At 39.5% G+C, this 18,251-nt stretch overlaps 1 protein-coding gene across 3 annotated transcripts in view; it reads right to left on the bottom strand.

Annotated features, from left to right (window-relative positions):
* Positions 1–18,251, bottom strand: part of CPNE4 (copine 4) — a 333,548-nt gene that overhangs the window by 116,346 nt on the left and 198,951 nt on the right. For all 3 annotated transcript variants that reach the window (XM_084619842.1, XM_084619841.1, XM_084619843.1), the window contains 2 exons: positions 7,779–7,850; positions 4,216–4,290 (listed from right to left, as the gene is read on the bottom strand). In XM_084619842.1, coding sequence (XP_084475968.1) covers positions 4,216–4,290; positions 7,779–7,850 — 147 coding nt within the window. The remainder of the gene's footprint in view (positions 1–4,215; positions 4,291–7,778; positions 7,851–18,251) is intronic.

Below are 18,251 nucleotides of genomic sequence, written 5' to 3'. Positions count from 1 at the left end.
GTAACAACTGAGAAAAAGTCTATGCTGAAGAAACACTTATCTGCTAAGAGTGTTATCAAATTTTGTTTCATAGTTATTAATGTTTTCAAAACATTTCAGCTGTTACAGCATGTTTCTCAGCATGTTAAGCTTTATTTTATTTCACAATAATATTAGAGCAGTCCTCTTTCTGGAAGATGTATCGTGCAATAAAGGTTTAACGTCTAAGTGTTTTAATAATGTTAAATGATTCATTAAACGTGTGCCAGTGATATAATGCACAATGTTCTTTCAATACAAAAAGAAGTTACATCATTTTAACACAAGCACGCGACTTACAGTTTCAAAAGCAACGAGTGAATTTTGTTCATTCAAATTTTGGGTACCCAACTTGAAATGTCTTCAGGTAGCTTAATCTTTAGATTGTGGGTGCTGAATGCTTTCTGAAAAATCAGGCACCTTTGCGGGGTCTTAAATTGAGCACCAAAATAGTAAAAATCACTCGCCACTTTTGGAAAATTAGGTTTATAACTGCATTGCTAACAAACTGCAGTGCTAAAAATATCCTTGAACAGCATAAAACTAAAAGTGAAATGGTCTTTTATTTCATACACATCACAGTTTGAGACTCATTTTTCTCAAGTTAATTTCCCCAGAATGGGAAAACGATAGTTTGTCTGCCTGAGTGCTCAAACGTGATTACAGCATTCAATAAATGTACCTGCTTGTTAGGGTAATTGTAAGGTAGCTACTCATGTAATACAAGCATTCTGGAAGTTACTGTTCTACTGTGGAGAGTTTCCATTAGATCTCTTGAAACAAAGGTCTGCTATCTGAGCTACGTGGGTTTCAGTAAAATATGAAATTGTAGTGCTACCTTCCAAACGTGTACTACTATAAAAATGTAACCTTTATTGGCTCAATTATGGCAAGCTTCGATAGCTGTGGGTTTTTTATAGTTTTGCCTGAGATGCTACAGCCTTTCCCCTGGAGAGAAACTGACAGTTTGTTTCACTTATTCTATTATCCTCAATCGCCACTGAAGCTTTATGAAAAAATCTTCACCAGTGATTAAACTAGCAACAGACCATTTTTGTCTGCCAAACCCATATTTCTATTATAAAGTAGGTAGATTTTTTTTTGAAAAACAACACTTGGCATTTTAAAAAGGGCAGTAAATACTCATAACACGAATGAGCAATAGCCAAACTAGCGGTGGTGTTTTCCCATCTGGACCAGCACCACCATCTTGCGAATAGCTCTATGAATGGTCTGGTGGTTCCTTACTATTTAGGGCTCTTGCAGAATGCATGGGGTTCCCATCACACTTGCAAAATGAGGCCACTGTATTATTTGTTGAGTTTTATCTTCATCAGCTGCGTCACACATATTTGTAGTTGTGGGCTTATTACCAGCAAGCAGAACCTGGATCTCTGAGCCAACACATCAGTCTGATTTTGAATGGGATATTGTAGGCCAGTAATACGTCTCTGAGTCCTGGATTGTCCCCTTGAAGAAGGAAGCCCTTCACCTGTGGAGCTTTGCCTCTCTCATGCCAAAGAGGGGCTCAGCCATCTCCATGGCACTATTTTTCCACCTACCCTCACACCCAGCTGAGGATGCGCCACGCGGGAGAAGGGACTGGGGACTGGACAGGTCAGATGAGGAGTGAGTGGGCTGAGGCAGGGCTGTGGTTGGGACACATATATCATCCCCTTCCGAGCCCCATAAAGCTTAGCGTGAATAAGTAATGAAGCTTGGGACAGTGTTATTATTTCCACAGGAGACTTCTTTTGTTGAGAGATGAGGAGGCTGCCTGTGGCCATAGCTGTGTGGAGGGACAGGGCTTCTGTGTGGATAGCACTGGTCTCTTGTGGATTCTAGGGGCTCCACAAGGTTTCTCAGGTAGGTTCCAAACATTTTTCATGAGGGGAAAACTCCATCCCCATGACTGGAGGAGAACAGATGATCTTGCTCTAAAACAGGGCTTGACAATGTACATACAAGTACTGTATTCTATAGGTGACATCAGTCCATCTGGTCAGTGATCTGTTAGTTTAGAGGCCTCTAACTGAACCTTAATGGGATGAACCTTCATGAATTATCAGATCAAGCATATCTATAGTTGCATATTACATAACAGTTTGCTATGGCTAGGAAGGTTCCATTACAGAATATTGACTAAGTCATCTCGGTCATATAAAGCCTGCACCTCCTAAAGATGGTTCAAATTAAATGACGTCCCGCCAAACAAACCAGCAAGTAACATTTTCTAAAACTATTTGACTTTTAAATAACAAAATCCCTGCCCTATGAATATAGTAATATATGCTAAAATAACTTAATGATAGCCTTGATTAGACCATTCAGTCCACAAGGAAATTTTATTAATTAAAAAGTTATTACTTCACTGATCCATCAGATCAAACATAAGATAACAAAAAGAGCAGGTGCCACATAAGGACCCTTTGGGCTTGTCTTCACTACCGGGAGATCAACACTGCTGCAAGCGGTGAGTCCAGTGAAGACCCGCTAAATCGATGGCAGAGTGCTCTCCGCTCGACCCCAGTACTCCACCTCTCCGAGAAGAGTAAGGTAAGTGGACTGGAGAGTGTCTCCCATCGATAAAGTGCAATGAAGACACCGGGGTAAATCGACCTAAGCTATTTCGACTCCAGCTACGTTATTCACATAGGTAGAATAATGTTACTTAGGTCGACTTACCCTGGTAGTGAAGACAAGCCTTTTGCTAATTTAGATATGCTCCATAAACAGATACCCTGTGCTTAAAAGACTCTCTAAAACTACCGTGAAGTGACTATAGCTCAAGTGCTGAAGCATAGCTTGCATTAATCCTTTTAACTGGACTCATAACAGCCACAATCACAACCCTCTCAATGCTATTTTCAGCAGATTATGTGGTACGCTCATGGGAAGGAAATGGACAGTTGAAACACCTGCTATGCTGTACCTTTCCTTTTTCTTTTGTGGACATAACAGCATGAATGACAGCTGAAGTGAATGTTGTAACAATGATTTTAAAAAGCAGTGACTAAAGTTAGTTTCTTAAATCCACATTTTGGCACCTAAATAAATGATCTGATTTTCACTGAGGATCCAGCAACTCCCAGTGAGAGGATAATTCATCTTCCAGATGGGAATCATCATTTATGGTCATTAAAGATGCTAAATACAGGGATGCTATTAACCCTTGTGTCCTAATCAAACTCCAGCACTGTTGATGATATCCTGTCTACCTACATTTTCAGTTAATATGCTATTATTCCTCACTTACGGTCTGAGCCTCCAAACACTGTGCACATACATAACTCTACCCCTGTTGATATAATTGAGCCACTCACATACACAAACTTACATGTGCACATTTAAGCATTTTCAGGATCAGGCTCTTTGAGTCCCAAACTACTGTGTGGTATTAACATACGTTACTAATTAGGAACAGCGTAATAGCCAAGAAGGATCTGCATTCTAATGGTGGTTATAGGGAATCAGTACAAGAGTGATTATCTGATCTTCAATTATCTGAAATTCCCTGTTATCCAAAACAGGGTCATGGCCCCATGACATCCATTAATTACAATGACGTTTCCTCTTCTACCTTAAATAATTAAATGCCTCCTATTACATTTGGATATTCAAGGTTGTGACTTATAGGCAAAGTTATTGGGGTGCTATAAAGGTGCCATAGCGAGGTAAAGTATAATTAATAACAATGGGCAACAAAGAGAGATAAAGATGAGTGAAGAGGTAGGTTTTAGTCTATGCACAGATTCCTGATTGAACTGGAGATGGCTTTGACAAACACATAAGAAGGAATCTTTCTCTCACATTTCAGATACATTTTGCTGAATAAAAAATATATATATATTGTCCAAGATGATGTAGAGCATTCAAACATTATGTTAAAATGCCTACTTTGAGTATTAGATCTTGATTCCTTGTAAAAAGCTCACTTATCTTAGCACTTCTGATCTGTTGCATTTTAAATAAATGAGGTCTCAGCATAATTAAATTGTCTTGGTTTTAATTACATTCCCTTGAGGTTTTTTTAATTACTTTGCAACTTGAGGAAAGCCTCATTGGGAGCATTGATCTGAAATCTCTGATGTGTTTAATAACGTGAAGCAACAAAAATAGCTGTGGGGGAAAATCTTATTAAATCATATTTGCAGGCATTCTTATATCTTTCAATAAGGTTAATATCAAACAGCTTACCTTGTCATCTAATTTCCGTGCACTGAATGAAAGTTCAACATAGTCATCGTTGCCAGATAATTCCTCAGCAATCACCTAAATGAGAAGCTACATTTGAGTTTTGCATGTATAATGAAAGAAAATAAAATTAGGAAAGATGCCATTTACCAGCATAAAGAAAAGGAGTACTTGTGGCACCTTAGAGACTAACAAATTTATTTGAGCATAAGCTTTCGTGAGCTACAGCTCACTTCATCGGATGCATTCAGCATGCATTTACCAGCATGTGGACTATAGAGTCTATCAGCTGGAAACTGACAGTCATCTTCCAGGAAACCAGACACCTAGCTAGCAGAGATATCAAAATAGGTCGAAACAGTACACTTTCCTCTGGCAAAGTATTTTGCCTCTAACTGAGTGGCAGATGTTTATAAAACAGGTTGTTAATTTTTAAGATAGTTCTATGCAACCTGCCATGATAAATAGAAAGACAAGGAATGAAATTACCTGTAATTAATTACCATGAAATTCAGGCCTTGTCTGCAGTAGGAGGGTTTTCTAGTATAGTATAGTATAGTATAGTATAGTATAGCCCGATAGTGGAGATGCAGCTATATCAGCATAAAGACATTTATACTGGGGGATATTCTATACTATGAAGGCTTTGCTGGTATAGCTATACCAGCAAAACCCATATTGGAGATGCAGCTTAAACCAGTTTAGTTAAATCATCTCTCCAAACAGCATAAGCTCTATTGGCAAAATGACTCTTTTGGCTAGTATAAGCTGCTTCTGCAAATGGGTGGGGTGGGAGAGGGGTGAGGAGGAGAGGTTTGACCCATATCTACATCAGCTAGAAGTGTGTGATATTTTCACATTCCTAACCAATGTCGCTATGGGCAGCAAAACTTTGTAATGTAAGCCTAGTCTGGTATAGTTTATGCCAGTTCTCCTGGCTGACATAAGGTATGGCAGTATAAGCAGAGTTACTCCGATGTAACTGCATCTATACTAGTGCCATGTCTACAATAGCTATACTGGTATACTCTAGTAGCTTATATGGGCAAAACTGTGCTTTCACTGGTATAATTTATTCCAGCCCCCCTGAAATAAGCTACACTGGTAAATCACACCCCTGGCTGACACAGCCATGCCAGCAGAAGTCTGTAGTGTAAATATGGCCTTGGGCTTTTATTGGCATTGTTATGTCAGAAAAAACTTACACGCCTGACATAGGTATGCTGGTAAAACTTTTAAATGTAGAGCAGGCCTTAAATAGAGCTAGGGCATTGTACCTAAAAATGCCACCAAAAGCAAAATGACATTTCAGTTTTTTTCCAATTGAAAAATAATTTTCTGCCCACAAAAATGCTCCCACAAGACATTCCCCAAAAGAGAACACAAAACAGAGATTCATGCCCGTAGCCCACACATTCAGCAGCCGTATCTGTATCCCACCCAGTATCAAACCATAAGACTCCAAAACCTTGGAGGACTAGTAGGGTGACCGATGACATCCTTCAAACCGGCTAGGTACTGCCTGGGTCAGAGTGATAATCAATGTACTACAACATGATGCTTCTACTATTCTACTGTACAATTCTCAGGAGTCAACAGTGCTGCTTGAAGCCTCAAACTGTTTCAGCAGCATCTGCTGGGACTTTTGGGGACAAATAATAATAAAAAAAAAACAGAACAAAACTGGAGGCTGACTTTAGCCTACAAAATGTATGTCATATAAAACTGGTATTTGGTCACACAAAAAATTCACAAGCAGGGATGTGTGCTCACAAACCCCTAATTACACATGAAAATACAATCACACATGCACACACACACATTCATTTTATATGTGTAAGTGAGAGCTGAGTTGCTGAAAATTTGCCCCATAATGCATTAGATGATATTTCTGTTCCAGGTAGACTACTGGCTGGAATGATCATGTAGGTAGGACACATCATTAGGACATAAGGATTTGTACACCAAATGTTAAGCTTCAGCAATATTTTATAATTGAGTTACAAATCCCTATTTATGAGCACTGACAGACCTCTCTTTGAGTGGCTGAAAAAGCACTGCTGTATTATTTTATTATTATGTAATAATAATATATTGATTAGACAATTCTAAAGGTAGCACCATACTAAAGATAATAGCACACCTATCTGGGACATGAGCCTTTCCAATTCACTGAAGAATACGTAACTCAATAGGAGTCGTGCATTAAAACCAAGTTGCAACATTAACATTAGTAAATTCCCTATTTCACAGATGCTCCATATGTATCCTGGGACCAAAATGAATTAAAAATATTTCACTTTGATTTACCATGTTGAGACATCCAGGTTTTCAAACAATTATTTCTGTTTGAGTTCAACTGTTCTAATTTGAGTAAAGTCCATCTGCTTTACAGTACCATTGAGTAGGAGCCAGGACATGTAAGCCTTAGCCCATGTTATTGACAGTAAAATTGTGTTAATATTTTCAATACCCAGGTAGAGAAGTAGTTAGCAAAACTATCTGCAGAAAGGCTAAGAATATGAACCTTCTTATTTATTTTGTTGTCATTCTAGGTTTCTGAAGGGAACTCTTAAATATTACTATTGCTTTGCACTTATGCAGCACCTTTCTGAGGATCTCCAACGGCAGCAGAAATGTCAATCAGCTAAGCCTCACAAGAGGCCAGTGAAGAGGGAAGTATTCTACCAGTACACTGAGGAATTGAGAGGTTAACTGACTTGTCCAAGGTCAGTCAGCTAGACATTTCAGAGAGAGGAATTCATCTTGAAAATCCTGATTCCAATTACTTGCTATAGCAACCAGGCAACATTGATTCTCAAACCAGGAGTTGCACTGTTGTAGTCCAAATCCTCACCTCGCTAGTCTCAGGGCTCATTATTTTAAATATTGTTAAATATCCATAGTACAGCAGCACATGGAGTTCCCAACAAGTATCAGAACTCCCATGTCCTAGGAGCTGCGTTAACACATAAGAGAATTATGGACCTGATTCTCGTTCACACTAAGTCCCATTACATCAGTGGTCTCACCCTTTTTGGGCTCAGGACCCATTTGTAAATGTTGATGGCCTATCATGACCAAGTAAATAGGTTGGGGGCAAAGAAAAGTTGTGTCCTGCCCCTGGAGGGGGTGGGAGGCCCTAGCAGAAGTTGGGTCCTGCCCCTGGGGGTGTTGCTTCTCTACACTCACCCCACAGCACAATGAAGTCAATGGGGCTACTCAGATGTATAAAACTAAGCACATGTATAAGTGTTAGAAAAAGCAGACCTAAGTACATTTTTTAAGACTGTAAAGCATGGATTAGAAACAATCAAATAGTAAAGCTTTCTTGCTCTGTACCTTTATCTGAATAATGCACTTGATGACACTTGAAAAAAACAAAAATTACTTTCTTGCCATTTGTAGATTACAGCTATTTCCTCAGAAACATTCAAATAAATCGAACGATTAAAACATTTTTTCAGTTTGGGATCATGCTAACAACTCAGTAGGAAACTTTTATGGAGAAGTAGTCACATTAGATATCTTTAAGCATGGGGAAAATATATTTAAGTCTGGCTTACTGTTATGGATGATTTCCCTGCTGTGTTCCCATGTTTCAGTAAGGATTTGGAGAGCTTCCTCTGTGAAACTATCTGTGCCAACACCAAAACAAAGGGAAAAAATTAGAAACTGTAGTAAATACATGGATTGTGATTTGATTTTTGTTATTGCAATTATTTATATTTGCACCTGGGAACCTTAATCAAGGATCAGAGTCCCATTGGGCAAGGCACTGTACAGATAGGTAACAAAAGCGACAGTCCCTGCCCCAGGGAGCTTACAGTCATGACATGACAGGCAGGATGCAACCAGAGGACAAAGGGGATGGGGAAGGGTGGGTGGATAGGGTAGAATTAACACAGCTGAGCAGAAAAGCAGAAGCTGCAGCTCATCGTTTGCTTAACTAATGACAGATGGGAGGCATCAGGGCAGAAGTAGGCTTTTTAAAAGGGTTTAAGTAACAAGATGGAAGCTTAAGACTGCCAGGGAGTATTTTCAATCCTTGAGGGGGCCACACAGGAAAAATAATTCAACACAACTAAGCTACCAAAAATTACAACAACATTGAGTCTCTTTCTACGAGGCATGACAGTCTGTTTTACACATTCTTTAAAAACCAACAACTTTAAATTCAGACATAAACAGGCTGCATCACAGTCTGAGTTCCAGCTTCGTCTCCACAGGGGACCACACTTTGTCTGGCGCTCTATACAGCACACCGACACTTCTAGTGGGTGACTAATGTACATCACGTAAACATTATTCCAGGCATAATGATGAATTGTATGTTTTCCGTTACAACAGCCAGTCGATTTCCATAACCTTGAGACATTTAAACTAGGCTATTAAAAGTATGAGAAAAAATATATTGTAGGGAAAATTCCTACACTAGCCCACAATAAGCAAGTGATGTGGTGATAGACTGTAGTAAATGACCTCATTTATTAGGTCATTTCCATTATATGATTCTATACAAATGGTTTTCATTAGAAACATGTAAAAAAATTATGAAATACTAGATATACACTAAAAAAACCGAGGAGTACTTGTGGCACCTTAGAGACTAACACATTTATTTGGGCACAAGCTTTTGTGGGCTAAAACCCACTTCATCAGATGCATGGAGTGGAAAATACAGTAGTCAGGTATAGATAACACTAATTAAGAGAAAGTGTTATCATCAATTATTTGCATTGCAGTGGTTCTTAGGAGCCCCATTATTTGTTCAGAAAGCCATTGTGTTAGGTGCCGTACAAACACAAGACAGAGAGAAGGTTCCCATCCCAAAGAATTTACAACCTACTATCAAATATGCACAAAACATGCAAAACAGAGCATGGTTTTGGTGTTAAAAACAATCGTTTCCCATTTTGTACAACACATTTTTAAGACATTATGGCCCAGATGCACACTCCGTGACCTTTAAAGTGCAGTAACCTAGAAATGGAGACAAAAGTCACTCTTATGCAAAGCAAGTGAAAAACAACAATTACCCACTGAAGAGACCATAAAGGAAAAGGAGGGGTTTATGCCTGCTCAGCTGATGTTCTGGAAATTTGTATGGATTTGAACAATATGCTAAATTAGTTACAGTAATTATCATAACAGCTTTAATTATCACACAGTATACTAACTTAAAGAATAACATACTGAAAAGTACAATGGCAACCTGCACAAGTTTGATCCTGTTTTTCATTATCTCAGTGGGAAGCAGACTTTGAGCAGTCTCTGCAGTGGATAAGGAGGACTGAAAAATGGCACCCATGTTTTGCTTTGCAGAATCACATATCTCAATCTCACACAGGCAACTAGCACAAAGACAATGCTGTTCTTTCTGATGCAATTCGCTGGACAGTGACCCAGTGATGTGGGGCACAGCCGAGGTAACACAACTGCTTTAACAGTGATAACAGCAGCCTTTGGTACGGGCGCAGCCAGAGCATGCTTAGTTTCACTTTAAGAAGTGGGGTCCAAGGAAGAAGCTGATGCCATTAACTCTTTTAAAAAATATATATATAGTTTAACTAATTCATTGCATGTAAGAGTTTTGTTCAATGGCCACAAATACTGCAGATGAGACTGCTGTGTAGAGGCAGGAATTAAGTAGTGCACTCGGACTCTTGTGTTCTACTCTTGACTCTTCCAAAGATTATCCAATCGACACACATCTGCGTCTCAGCCTACCCATCAGTCAAATGGGTTCAAGTAAAAATCACCGATCTCCTATGAGTTTAATTAACTTTTTTCAAAGACCTGTCAGAGATCCTCAGGTGTTAAGCACTACAGACGTCCAAAGTATTATAAAGTGATGGGCTCTGTGCATAATGGAAGAAAGGGAAAGTATCTTCTGAAGCAGGAGAGCAAAATACTATTAGTCAGAATAATTCCTCCTTCCAATATGCTTTTTAGTCTTTTAGATGTACTACATTAATCTCTAACGTATGATAGAACTTGGATGGAAAACAATCACCCTCCACCTACTCACCTGGAGTTGCTCAGTTATCCTCACCCAGCCTCCATTAGTAATTCCAGCATTTTTGCCCGGAACTATTCACCCCATTTCAACTTCTAGCCTTCCTTTCACTTCTTTGTGAGTTGTTCAAAGTACCAAGATGCACTGCACATAAAGTAGCTTGAAACTCTGGGGTCTTCACTTGTGTGGCAGCTACATGCATCAAAATACAGTGAATGGAATTTATTTTGACGTTCCTATTATTAGCTCATTTTAATTAGACCAGCTCTCTAAGCTATTAGTGTCATTTTGCCGCAGCAAACACTCTGCATATGTAAATATGTGTATTCGTGTGTGAACACCCACACGTTGTTAATCAAGTGGCCGGTAAAATGGATCCATCTGGCAGCTCTACGCCTGCATCATCACCTCAAATAGTAATTAACAATTAAGATTTGCAGGCTGTCATTTAAATAATTGACAAAAAAATCAATTTTTACAAGCAGTAAATTGCCCTTTTTGTTTGCATGCTAAAAAAGTAGCTGTTAGGGGCTGGAAGGGCTTTTTTTTTTTTTTTGAAGCTGCCATCAATTATGAATCACATTTATTGCTTATCTATAGATGTAACATTACTTCCCCAACAGAACCATAAAAAACGTTAGTTATTCTGGCTGCAAGCAAGCAAGTTTCAGCCAACTGGAACACATGAACATAGGAAGCAGCTGTTTAAGTTCAGAGTTACAAAGAGATGGTTGAACTTGCAATATGGCCAAAGGCAAGGCATTTATCAAAAGTCTTTTGTTTGTTAGACGTCTTTGGTTTGACTCCTACTTCAGCAATTCACAATTGAAAACTTTAGGGGAAAAGGTGTTTCGGCAACAGCGATGTGAAGAAGTGGCACAGAAAGTGAAAAATTTTCTCTTTCTACAGAACAGATATTGGGGGGCTGATTGGACCCTGTATTTCCCAGCAGATTTTAAATACATTTTCATGAGGTCCCTGATATTGTACTGAGAACTGGAAATAGAGTAGAAAAAAACCAATGTTCCATTTAAAGAAAAAAACACCAGACACGTAATGATATTATGCATATTCAAATATACGCAAATTAGAAAGTAGCTTCATCCGGATTTCAAGATCTTTAACATTAAGGCCAAATTCTAAGATCGGTTACACTGAAAAGACTCCTTTGAAGACACTCTGGGCTTGCATTGCTGTACCTGAGCTCAAAATCTGGCCCAATGTGTTAAGGAGAGAGATGCGCCCAAACTAAAACTCTGGATCTTGAGGTGATTAAATCTGGATCCATATTTTGCACTTTGATCCCAGCTCCAGTTTAAAATGGTATGAAAGCTTGCTCTGCCTGTTTTGTTTTGTTTTTGTTTTTTCAAAAAAAACCTGTGGGGAATATAGAAGTTATGACAGTGAAGATCTATGGCATTGGCAATGATTGTGTATAGTGCCAACTTCCCATAAAAAGCTCTGGCACTGTACATCAGAATTAACCTACAATATCTGTTACGTGAGCTTTGGTCCTTTTTTGACAAGCAATTACCAAGCATGCCAAGCTGCCAAGCAGTGTAGTGGTAGAAGTGGTTTTAAGATGTGCACAAAATTGACTGGGATAAATGTCCAAGATCATTTTCATTTGTGACATATGCCAGGATATGAACTCTGGTATCTGGAGGTTCAAAGGCTAGACTGGTAATCTAGTGTGTCAGCTAAAGCTCATGAGAGAACCACAGTAAAAACAAAAAATAATTTAGTAGCTGTGGAATGTCCAGACCCCTGACTTATCTCTTTCTTAGATGAACAATAGCAATACCTGTAGAAAGCACCTTTATACTATGTCTACACTGGTGTGTGTGTGTGTGTATACATGCACACGTCCTGCTTAGCAGTTAAAGTAATAGCATACACCTCTACCCCGATATAACGCGACCCAATATAACACGAATTCTGATACAACGCGGTAAAGCAGTGCTCGGCGGGGGGGGTGGGGTAAGGGGGGCTCTCCAGTGGATCAAAGCAAGTTCAATGTAATGCGGTTTCACCTCTAACGCGGTAAGATTTTTTGGCTCCTGAGCACAGCATTATATCGGGGTAGAGGTTTACTTTCACTATTTCACCCCTTACCACATTTAATTTTATTGTAGACACACACTGTTAGGATATAGATATCCAGGCCTGTCTGTAAAGGCCTACACTCTAAGAATTTAGGTGTATTCTTATCACTTAGCTCGTTATAGGTATAAAAGAAAGAATCAAAATCACAGTCTGCCAGTGTAAGGTCCTTCTCTTACTGTGACAGTCTGAGGCCCTGTGCTTAGGCTAAAATCTTTGGCTTAGCAACAGAGGCAGCCATAAGCTGGGAAGCGACCGGTCACATCCTCACATTCCAAACTAGTCACATTGAAATAAGGTGCTATTGGGCTGTTAGGAATACAATCCTCCAGAGAAAGGGAAGTGCCTAGAAGATGTACAAGGAAACTTAGTTTGATAGCATCCTGTCTGGCAAGAACTCACTTATCAATAGCTGGGATGTGAAATCCTCATTTCTGTTTCAGAGTAACAGCGGTGTTAGTCTGTATTCGCAAAAAGAAAAGGAGTACTTGTGGCACCTTAGAGACTAACCAATTTATTTGAGCATGAGCTTTCGTGAACTACAGCTCACTTCATCGGATGCATACTGTGGAAACTGCAGAAGACATTATATACACAGAGACCATGAAACAATACCTCCTCCCACCCCACTCTCCTGCTGGTAATAGCTTATCTAAAGTGATCATCAAGTTGGGCCATTTCCAGCACAAATCCAGGTTTTCTCACCCTCCCCCCCACACACACACAAACTCACTCTCCTGCTGGTAATAGACCATCCAAAGTGACCACTCTCTTTAAAATGTGTATGATAATCAAGGTGGGCCATTTCCAGCACAAATCCAGGTTTTCTCGCCCCCCCCACCCCCCTCCAAAAACCACACACACAAACTCACTCTCCAGCTGGTAATAGCTTATCCAAAGTGACCACTCCGCTCACAATGTGTAGGAAAATCAAGTATACCCCATTTCCCCATTGTTTGTCTGTATAATCTCTGTCTGGTTCTGTGATTGTTCCTGTCTGCTGTAAAATTAATTTTGCTGGGTGTAAACTAATTAAGGTGGTGGGATATAATTGGATACACAATCATGTTACAATATGTTGGGATTGGTTAGTTAAATTTCAGTAAAATGATTGGTTAAGGTATAGCTAAGCAGAACTCAAGTTTTACTATATAGTCTGCAGTCAGTCAGGAAGTGAGTGGGTGTGGGTGTGCGCAGAGGTGGAAATGGGAACAGGGAACGGGGGTGGGGAAATTGGAATCATGTTTTGCTAAGGGGGGAAATGGGAACAGGGAACGGGGGTGGGGAAATTGGAATCATGTTTTGCTAAGGGGGGAAATGGGAACAGGGAATGGGGGTGGGGAAATTGGAATCATGTTTGGCTAAGGGGGGAAATGGGAACAGGGAATGGGGGTGGGGAAATTGGAATCATGTTTGGCTAAGGGGGGAAATGGGAACAGGGAATGGGGGTGGGGAAATTGGAATCATGTTTGGCTAAGGGCAGGAATGGGAACAGGGACACAGGTGTAAGGCTCTGTGGTGTCAGAGCTGGGAAGGGGGACACTAAGGAAGGAAACTGGAATCATTCTTGCTGGAAGTTCACCCCAATAAACATCGAATTGTTTGCACCTTTGGACTTTGGGTATTGTTGCTCTCTGTTCATGCGAGAAGGACCAGGGAAGTAAGTGGGTGAAGGAATAAGCCCCCTAACACACACAATGCCCTTCCCCCCCCCGTTAAAATGCTGAGGGTTGTTGATGTTTCACCCATATTTGGAACAATGGTTCATTAAGATAAGATTTAAAAGAACTGACCTACTCACGTTCACACTCTGTAGACCTCTCCCCATTACATTATTGTCAACCCTCTCTCTCCACTGCTGCTGTATCCAGCCCCACTTTATGGATTACGTTCTCCATAACACATGCAACTTCCAGACTTCAAGATTGGATTTGAAGCCTATAGTACTGATCAGTCCACAGCATGTTTAGAGATGAATTAAGGCTTTTTCCTATTTGCTATTGATTTTAAACAATGACAGCAGCCAGCCAGTCAGAACAGGATATTGAGGGGGAAAAAATCAGTGCCAACAACCATAACATAACAGGACCCAATGATATTGTTTGAAAGGGTTTATCAATATTATAAAATGGTTTGAAATTCATTTAGTGTGTGGGCCTCTAGCTCTTTGGGAAAAGCAGTTTTAATTCATTAATTTTTCAAAGATCAATGCAGTCATTCATATAAAAGATGCAATATGTAAACCAAAGCGTCAAGAACTGTGAAAAGTATTCCGATAACATAAGCCTCTGAGTTTCATGCCATACTGGAAACAATATAACTTGAAAGATCATGTGGAACACTACAATACAAAAGAATGACTAAACTAGGCCCCCTAAGGATTACAGAAGGATTTTAAACAGTTAGTAGAAGAAAGCTAACAAGATTGCTGCATGGGATAATTTTACAGCACTCTGAGCCAGCAGGAATAAAATGGCATTCACGTCCCACAAAGTACATTATTCAGCCCATTAATGAATTCAATTACTTCATTCTGAAGAGAGCACAGGCCAGATTTTTAGTGGTATTTAGGTGCCTAAATATATAGGCAAGCGCCTATCTTCATTTTTAGATGCCTAAATACCCTTAAAAATCTGGTCCTATGTCTTTTGCAGCATAAGAGTAGTCTTCAGTCTATTTCTCCACTATTCTTACACAGACTATTTCTATTAAATAGAATTTAAATTAATTCAGGTATAATCATGGATCTTTTAGCCTTTTTCCAACTTGAGAGCAGTGGCTGAAAGTGGATTAATTATCTTCAAGTGCATAATCCTGTTAATGACAAATAGTATTAAAAGTATATGTGAAGTAGTGACAATTATTATCAAGTAGCATGATCCTTAATAAAATGTGTGTGTGTGGTGGGGGAAGTACGGGGGTCGGGGGGGGTACTACATTCCAAAATAATATTTGCTCAGATTCATGCCATACAGGGACGCAAACATCTGCTTGACGGCAGCTGTAGCTGTTCTCCGGGGATGCTGCTCGCTACGACAAAAGGCAAAGTGATAAAGTGCAATAGTTTATTTTCTTTCTTTCTTTATTTAACATTTCTGTACTTAAACTACCCAGTTTTCTGGGGACAAGCTTAGGGCCTAATCCTGAAAACAGTTATGCCTGTGGAGGGCTGGTTGTGATGGGTCATGAAACCAGAGAGCTATCTGGGAGTTTTTCTATACCAACTTCATTAGTTCATAAACATTAAGAATAGAGCTGGGCAAATGTTTTGACTGAAATGTTTTGGCAAAAAATGCAGATTCGGTGACTCCAAAACATTTCATGAATTCATATCAACCCTGCCAAATTGTTTCAGCAAAAGGTTTTTGTTTTTTTTTCAAAATTAAATTTTTCAGTTCAAAATGACTTTTTGTTTAAAAATTCCCTTCATTTTTATCTTTTAAAAATTTGAAAATGTTTAAAAATGCTCAAAATCAAACCAAAACTTTTTGGTTTGGGGAGAATAAAAAGTTTGGTTTGGCCCGAAACAATTTTTTTTTTAACTTTTCGATTTGCCATAAATTTTGAAAAAATTCAATTTCTGTTAATCTCTGAATGATTTCTCCCCCTGCCACACACACCAATTTTTTCAGAATTGCCAGAGAACTGAAAACTCCATTATTCACTGAGCTCTAATTAAGAACATTACATGCACATATGAGCATAGTTACTTTGAGCAATCAAGTGGCAGCAGAGATGTGAAAAATACAGCCACTGCTGAGAGTAGAGCAGGGCTTCAACTGGGACAAATCATGGTGGGTGAGTTTGAAGTGGCACTTCTTTTTAAAGCCTGAAATCTTTCTCTGGTATCTCAGCTTGCATTTGAAAAAAAATATGTATTGTCCTTATGGTTATGGAGAACACTTTCACAATCTGAACCAAGTGTAACTGATGCAAAGATATCTGCCTGAGTTAACAGAAAGCCTGAAACAATTGCCTGAAATTGAGAGATGTGCTCTGCCTAACTGGAGAGTTAACACAGATGCCCAAAGATGATAATTTAATTGTTAACATTACTAATCATTTCACTGCTTAACGAAGCAGTGAGACAGGAGAAGGACAATCATATGAAGATCCACTGAGAGTGATGTTTCATTCTGGTCGCATTGGTGAGTGGTGATTGGGAAAGTAGTACCAATTTCTTTCACCTCAGTCAGACAGAAATACCAGAGGGTAGAAGCAGAACCCAGAGGAGCCCCTAAGCTCTGCCCCTTGTCCTGACCAGCAGGAACCTGTTCTGCTCTGGCGACAACTATGGAGCCAGATGACATCCTCTCTCGCTCTAGCAGCACTGTTCCTCCCTCACTAGGGCTGACTGCAGACCCAGGCAGAACCTGCTGCATTGGTCTCCTCCCAACCCTGAATTATTCTGGAAAGCTTTAGTCCAGAAAGTTCAGCTATATGTTTAAATTCTGATTAGAAATACATTCCGATTAGAAATTTTGCACTCAGGTAACTAAAACTTGGACTGGAGCTAGAAACATCAAATTTGGCTTGTTTGGTGTTATGGGTTCTATTCTTAAACAAGCTCAAAATGGGCTCTAAATCAAGGAACTTTCATGCTTTCATGCGTCAGGGTTTGTGCATTGCTGCAAAAAGCAACCTATAAAAATTATGAATATGTTTCTTCTTCAAGATTCATTTATTGAAAATATCTTGGGATTCTCACTACAGCACAGTGTAAAATCTTGACAGGAACTGGCATCTGTTTGTCTGTAGTGACTTTTGCAACTGACAGAGTTCTATTACTAAATGTTAGTTTTGCACATTAAACTTAGGGCTTGTCTACATGGCAAGCCAGGGTGTGAAACTACAGTGCACCAGTTTTCCGCGCAGTAAGGTCCTGTGAGGGCCCTGCTACAGCACAGTGAAAGTTCCAGAATGCGGCTCAGCGTTCAACGGCTACTTCAAAGCAGCAGTGCTCAGCCACACTCTGGGACTTTTGCTGTGCTGTATCAGCACCCACACGGGATGTAACTACACAGCAAGCTAGTGCGCTGTAGATTCACACCCCAGCTTGCTGTGCAATAACTTGCCTTGTAGACAAGCCCTTAGAAATGAAGTAATATTTGCTGGAAAACTTAACTGGTGTAGTACAGCACAATACATCCCACATATGTAAGCTGTATAAGAAATTTCCGTTTGTATGATCTTTTATATATTAGGGGATCTAAAGAGAGGGCATATTTTAAGGCAATGTTAACAAATAGGCAGAATTCAACTTGACCTTTTAACATTAACCTTTAGAATTTCCTAACTTTTAAAGCTTTATCTCGCAATGTAGCATTGTATTAATGTGCCACTAATTTTTGCATGGAATATAAGTGGAAGTGAAGAAAAAACATGACATTGAAAGGCCATTTCAGAGTGGAGAGCCTGGCTGAACAGCTCAGATCAGATATGCTGTTGCCTCTGAAGGCAGAAAAGATTTTAAATATTATTTTTTAAACCTGTAACCATCAGGAAGACTGCTGCTGTTTTATTTGAAAGGGCTACTGTTAAGAGTGGGGAGAAAAAAAAAACTTTGAAGTAAATGTCTCTATTTAGCATACTGACTTTTCCCTAATTGCACACAGCAACCTGTTGGTCTTTCTTATATTTGCCTACAAATAGCCTAGTAATCTGAAAGGTACGCTGAATGTATCAACACTTAGCCTTCCAGCTACAAATAATGATTCCATGCCAATATGTTACTACTTGAGAGATTCACCTGTAGGCAGGCAGAATGATCTTGTCAGCACATTGGAACTAACACTCCTACTTCTGTTAAAAGTTCAGTGGGATCATTCATGATTCTAAGTGATCAGAGCCTAACAGGCTGCATCTCATTGCCCTCATCACTGTGTGGGGATATTGGTTCAGTGCTGAATCACGAAGA

Source organism: Lepidochelys olivacea, assembly GCF_965140295.1.
Source record: "Lepidochelys olivacea isolate rLepOli2 genome assembly, chromosome: 2".
Taxonomy (NCBI): domain Eukaryota; kingdom Metazoa; phylum Chordata; order Testudines; family Cheloniidae; genus Lepidochelys; species Lepidochelys olivacea.
The sequence above is the reverse complement of the archived record's forward strand: the minus strand, read 5'-3'. Positions and strand labels throughout refer to the sequence as shown.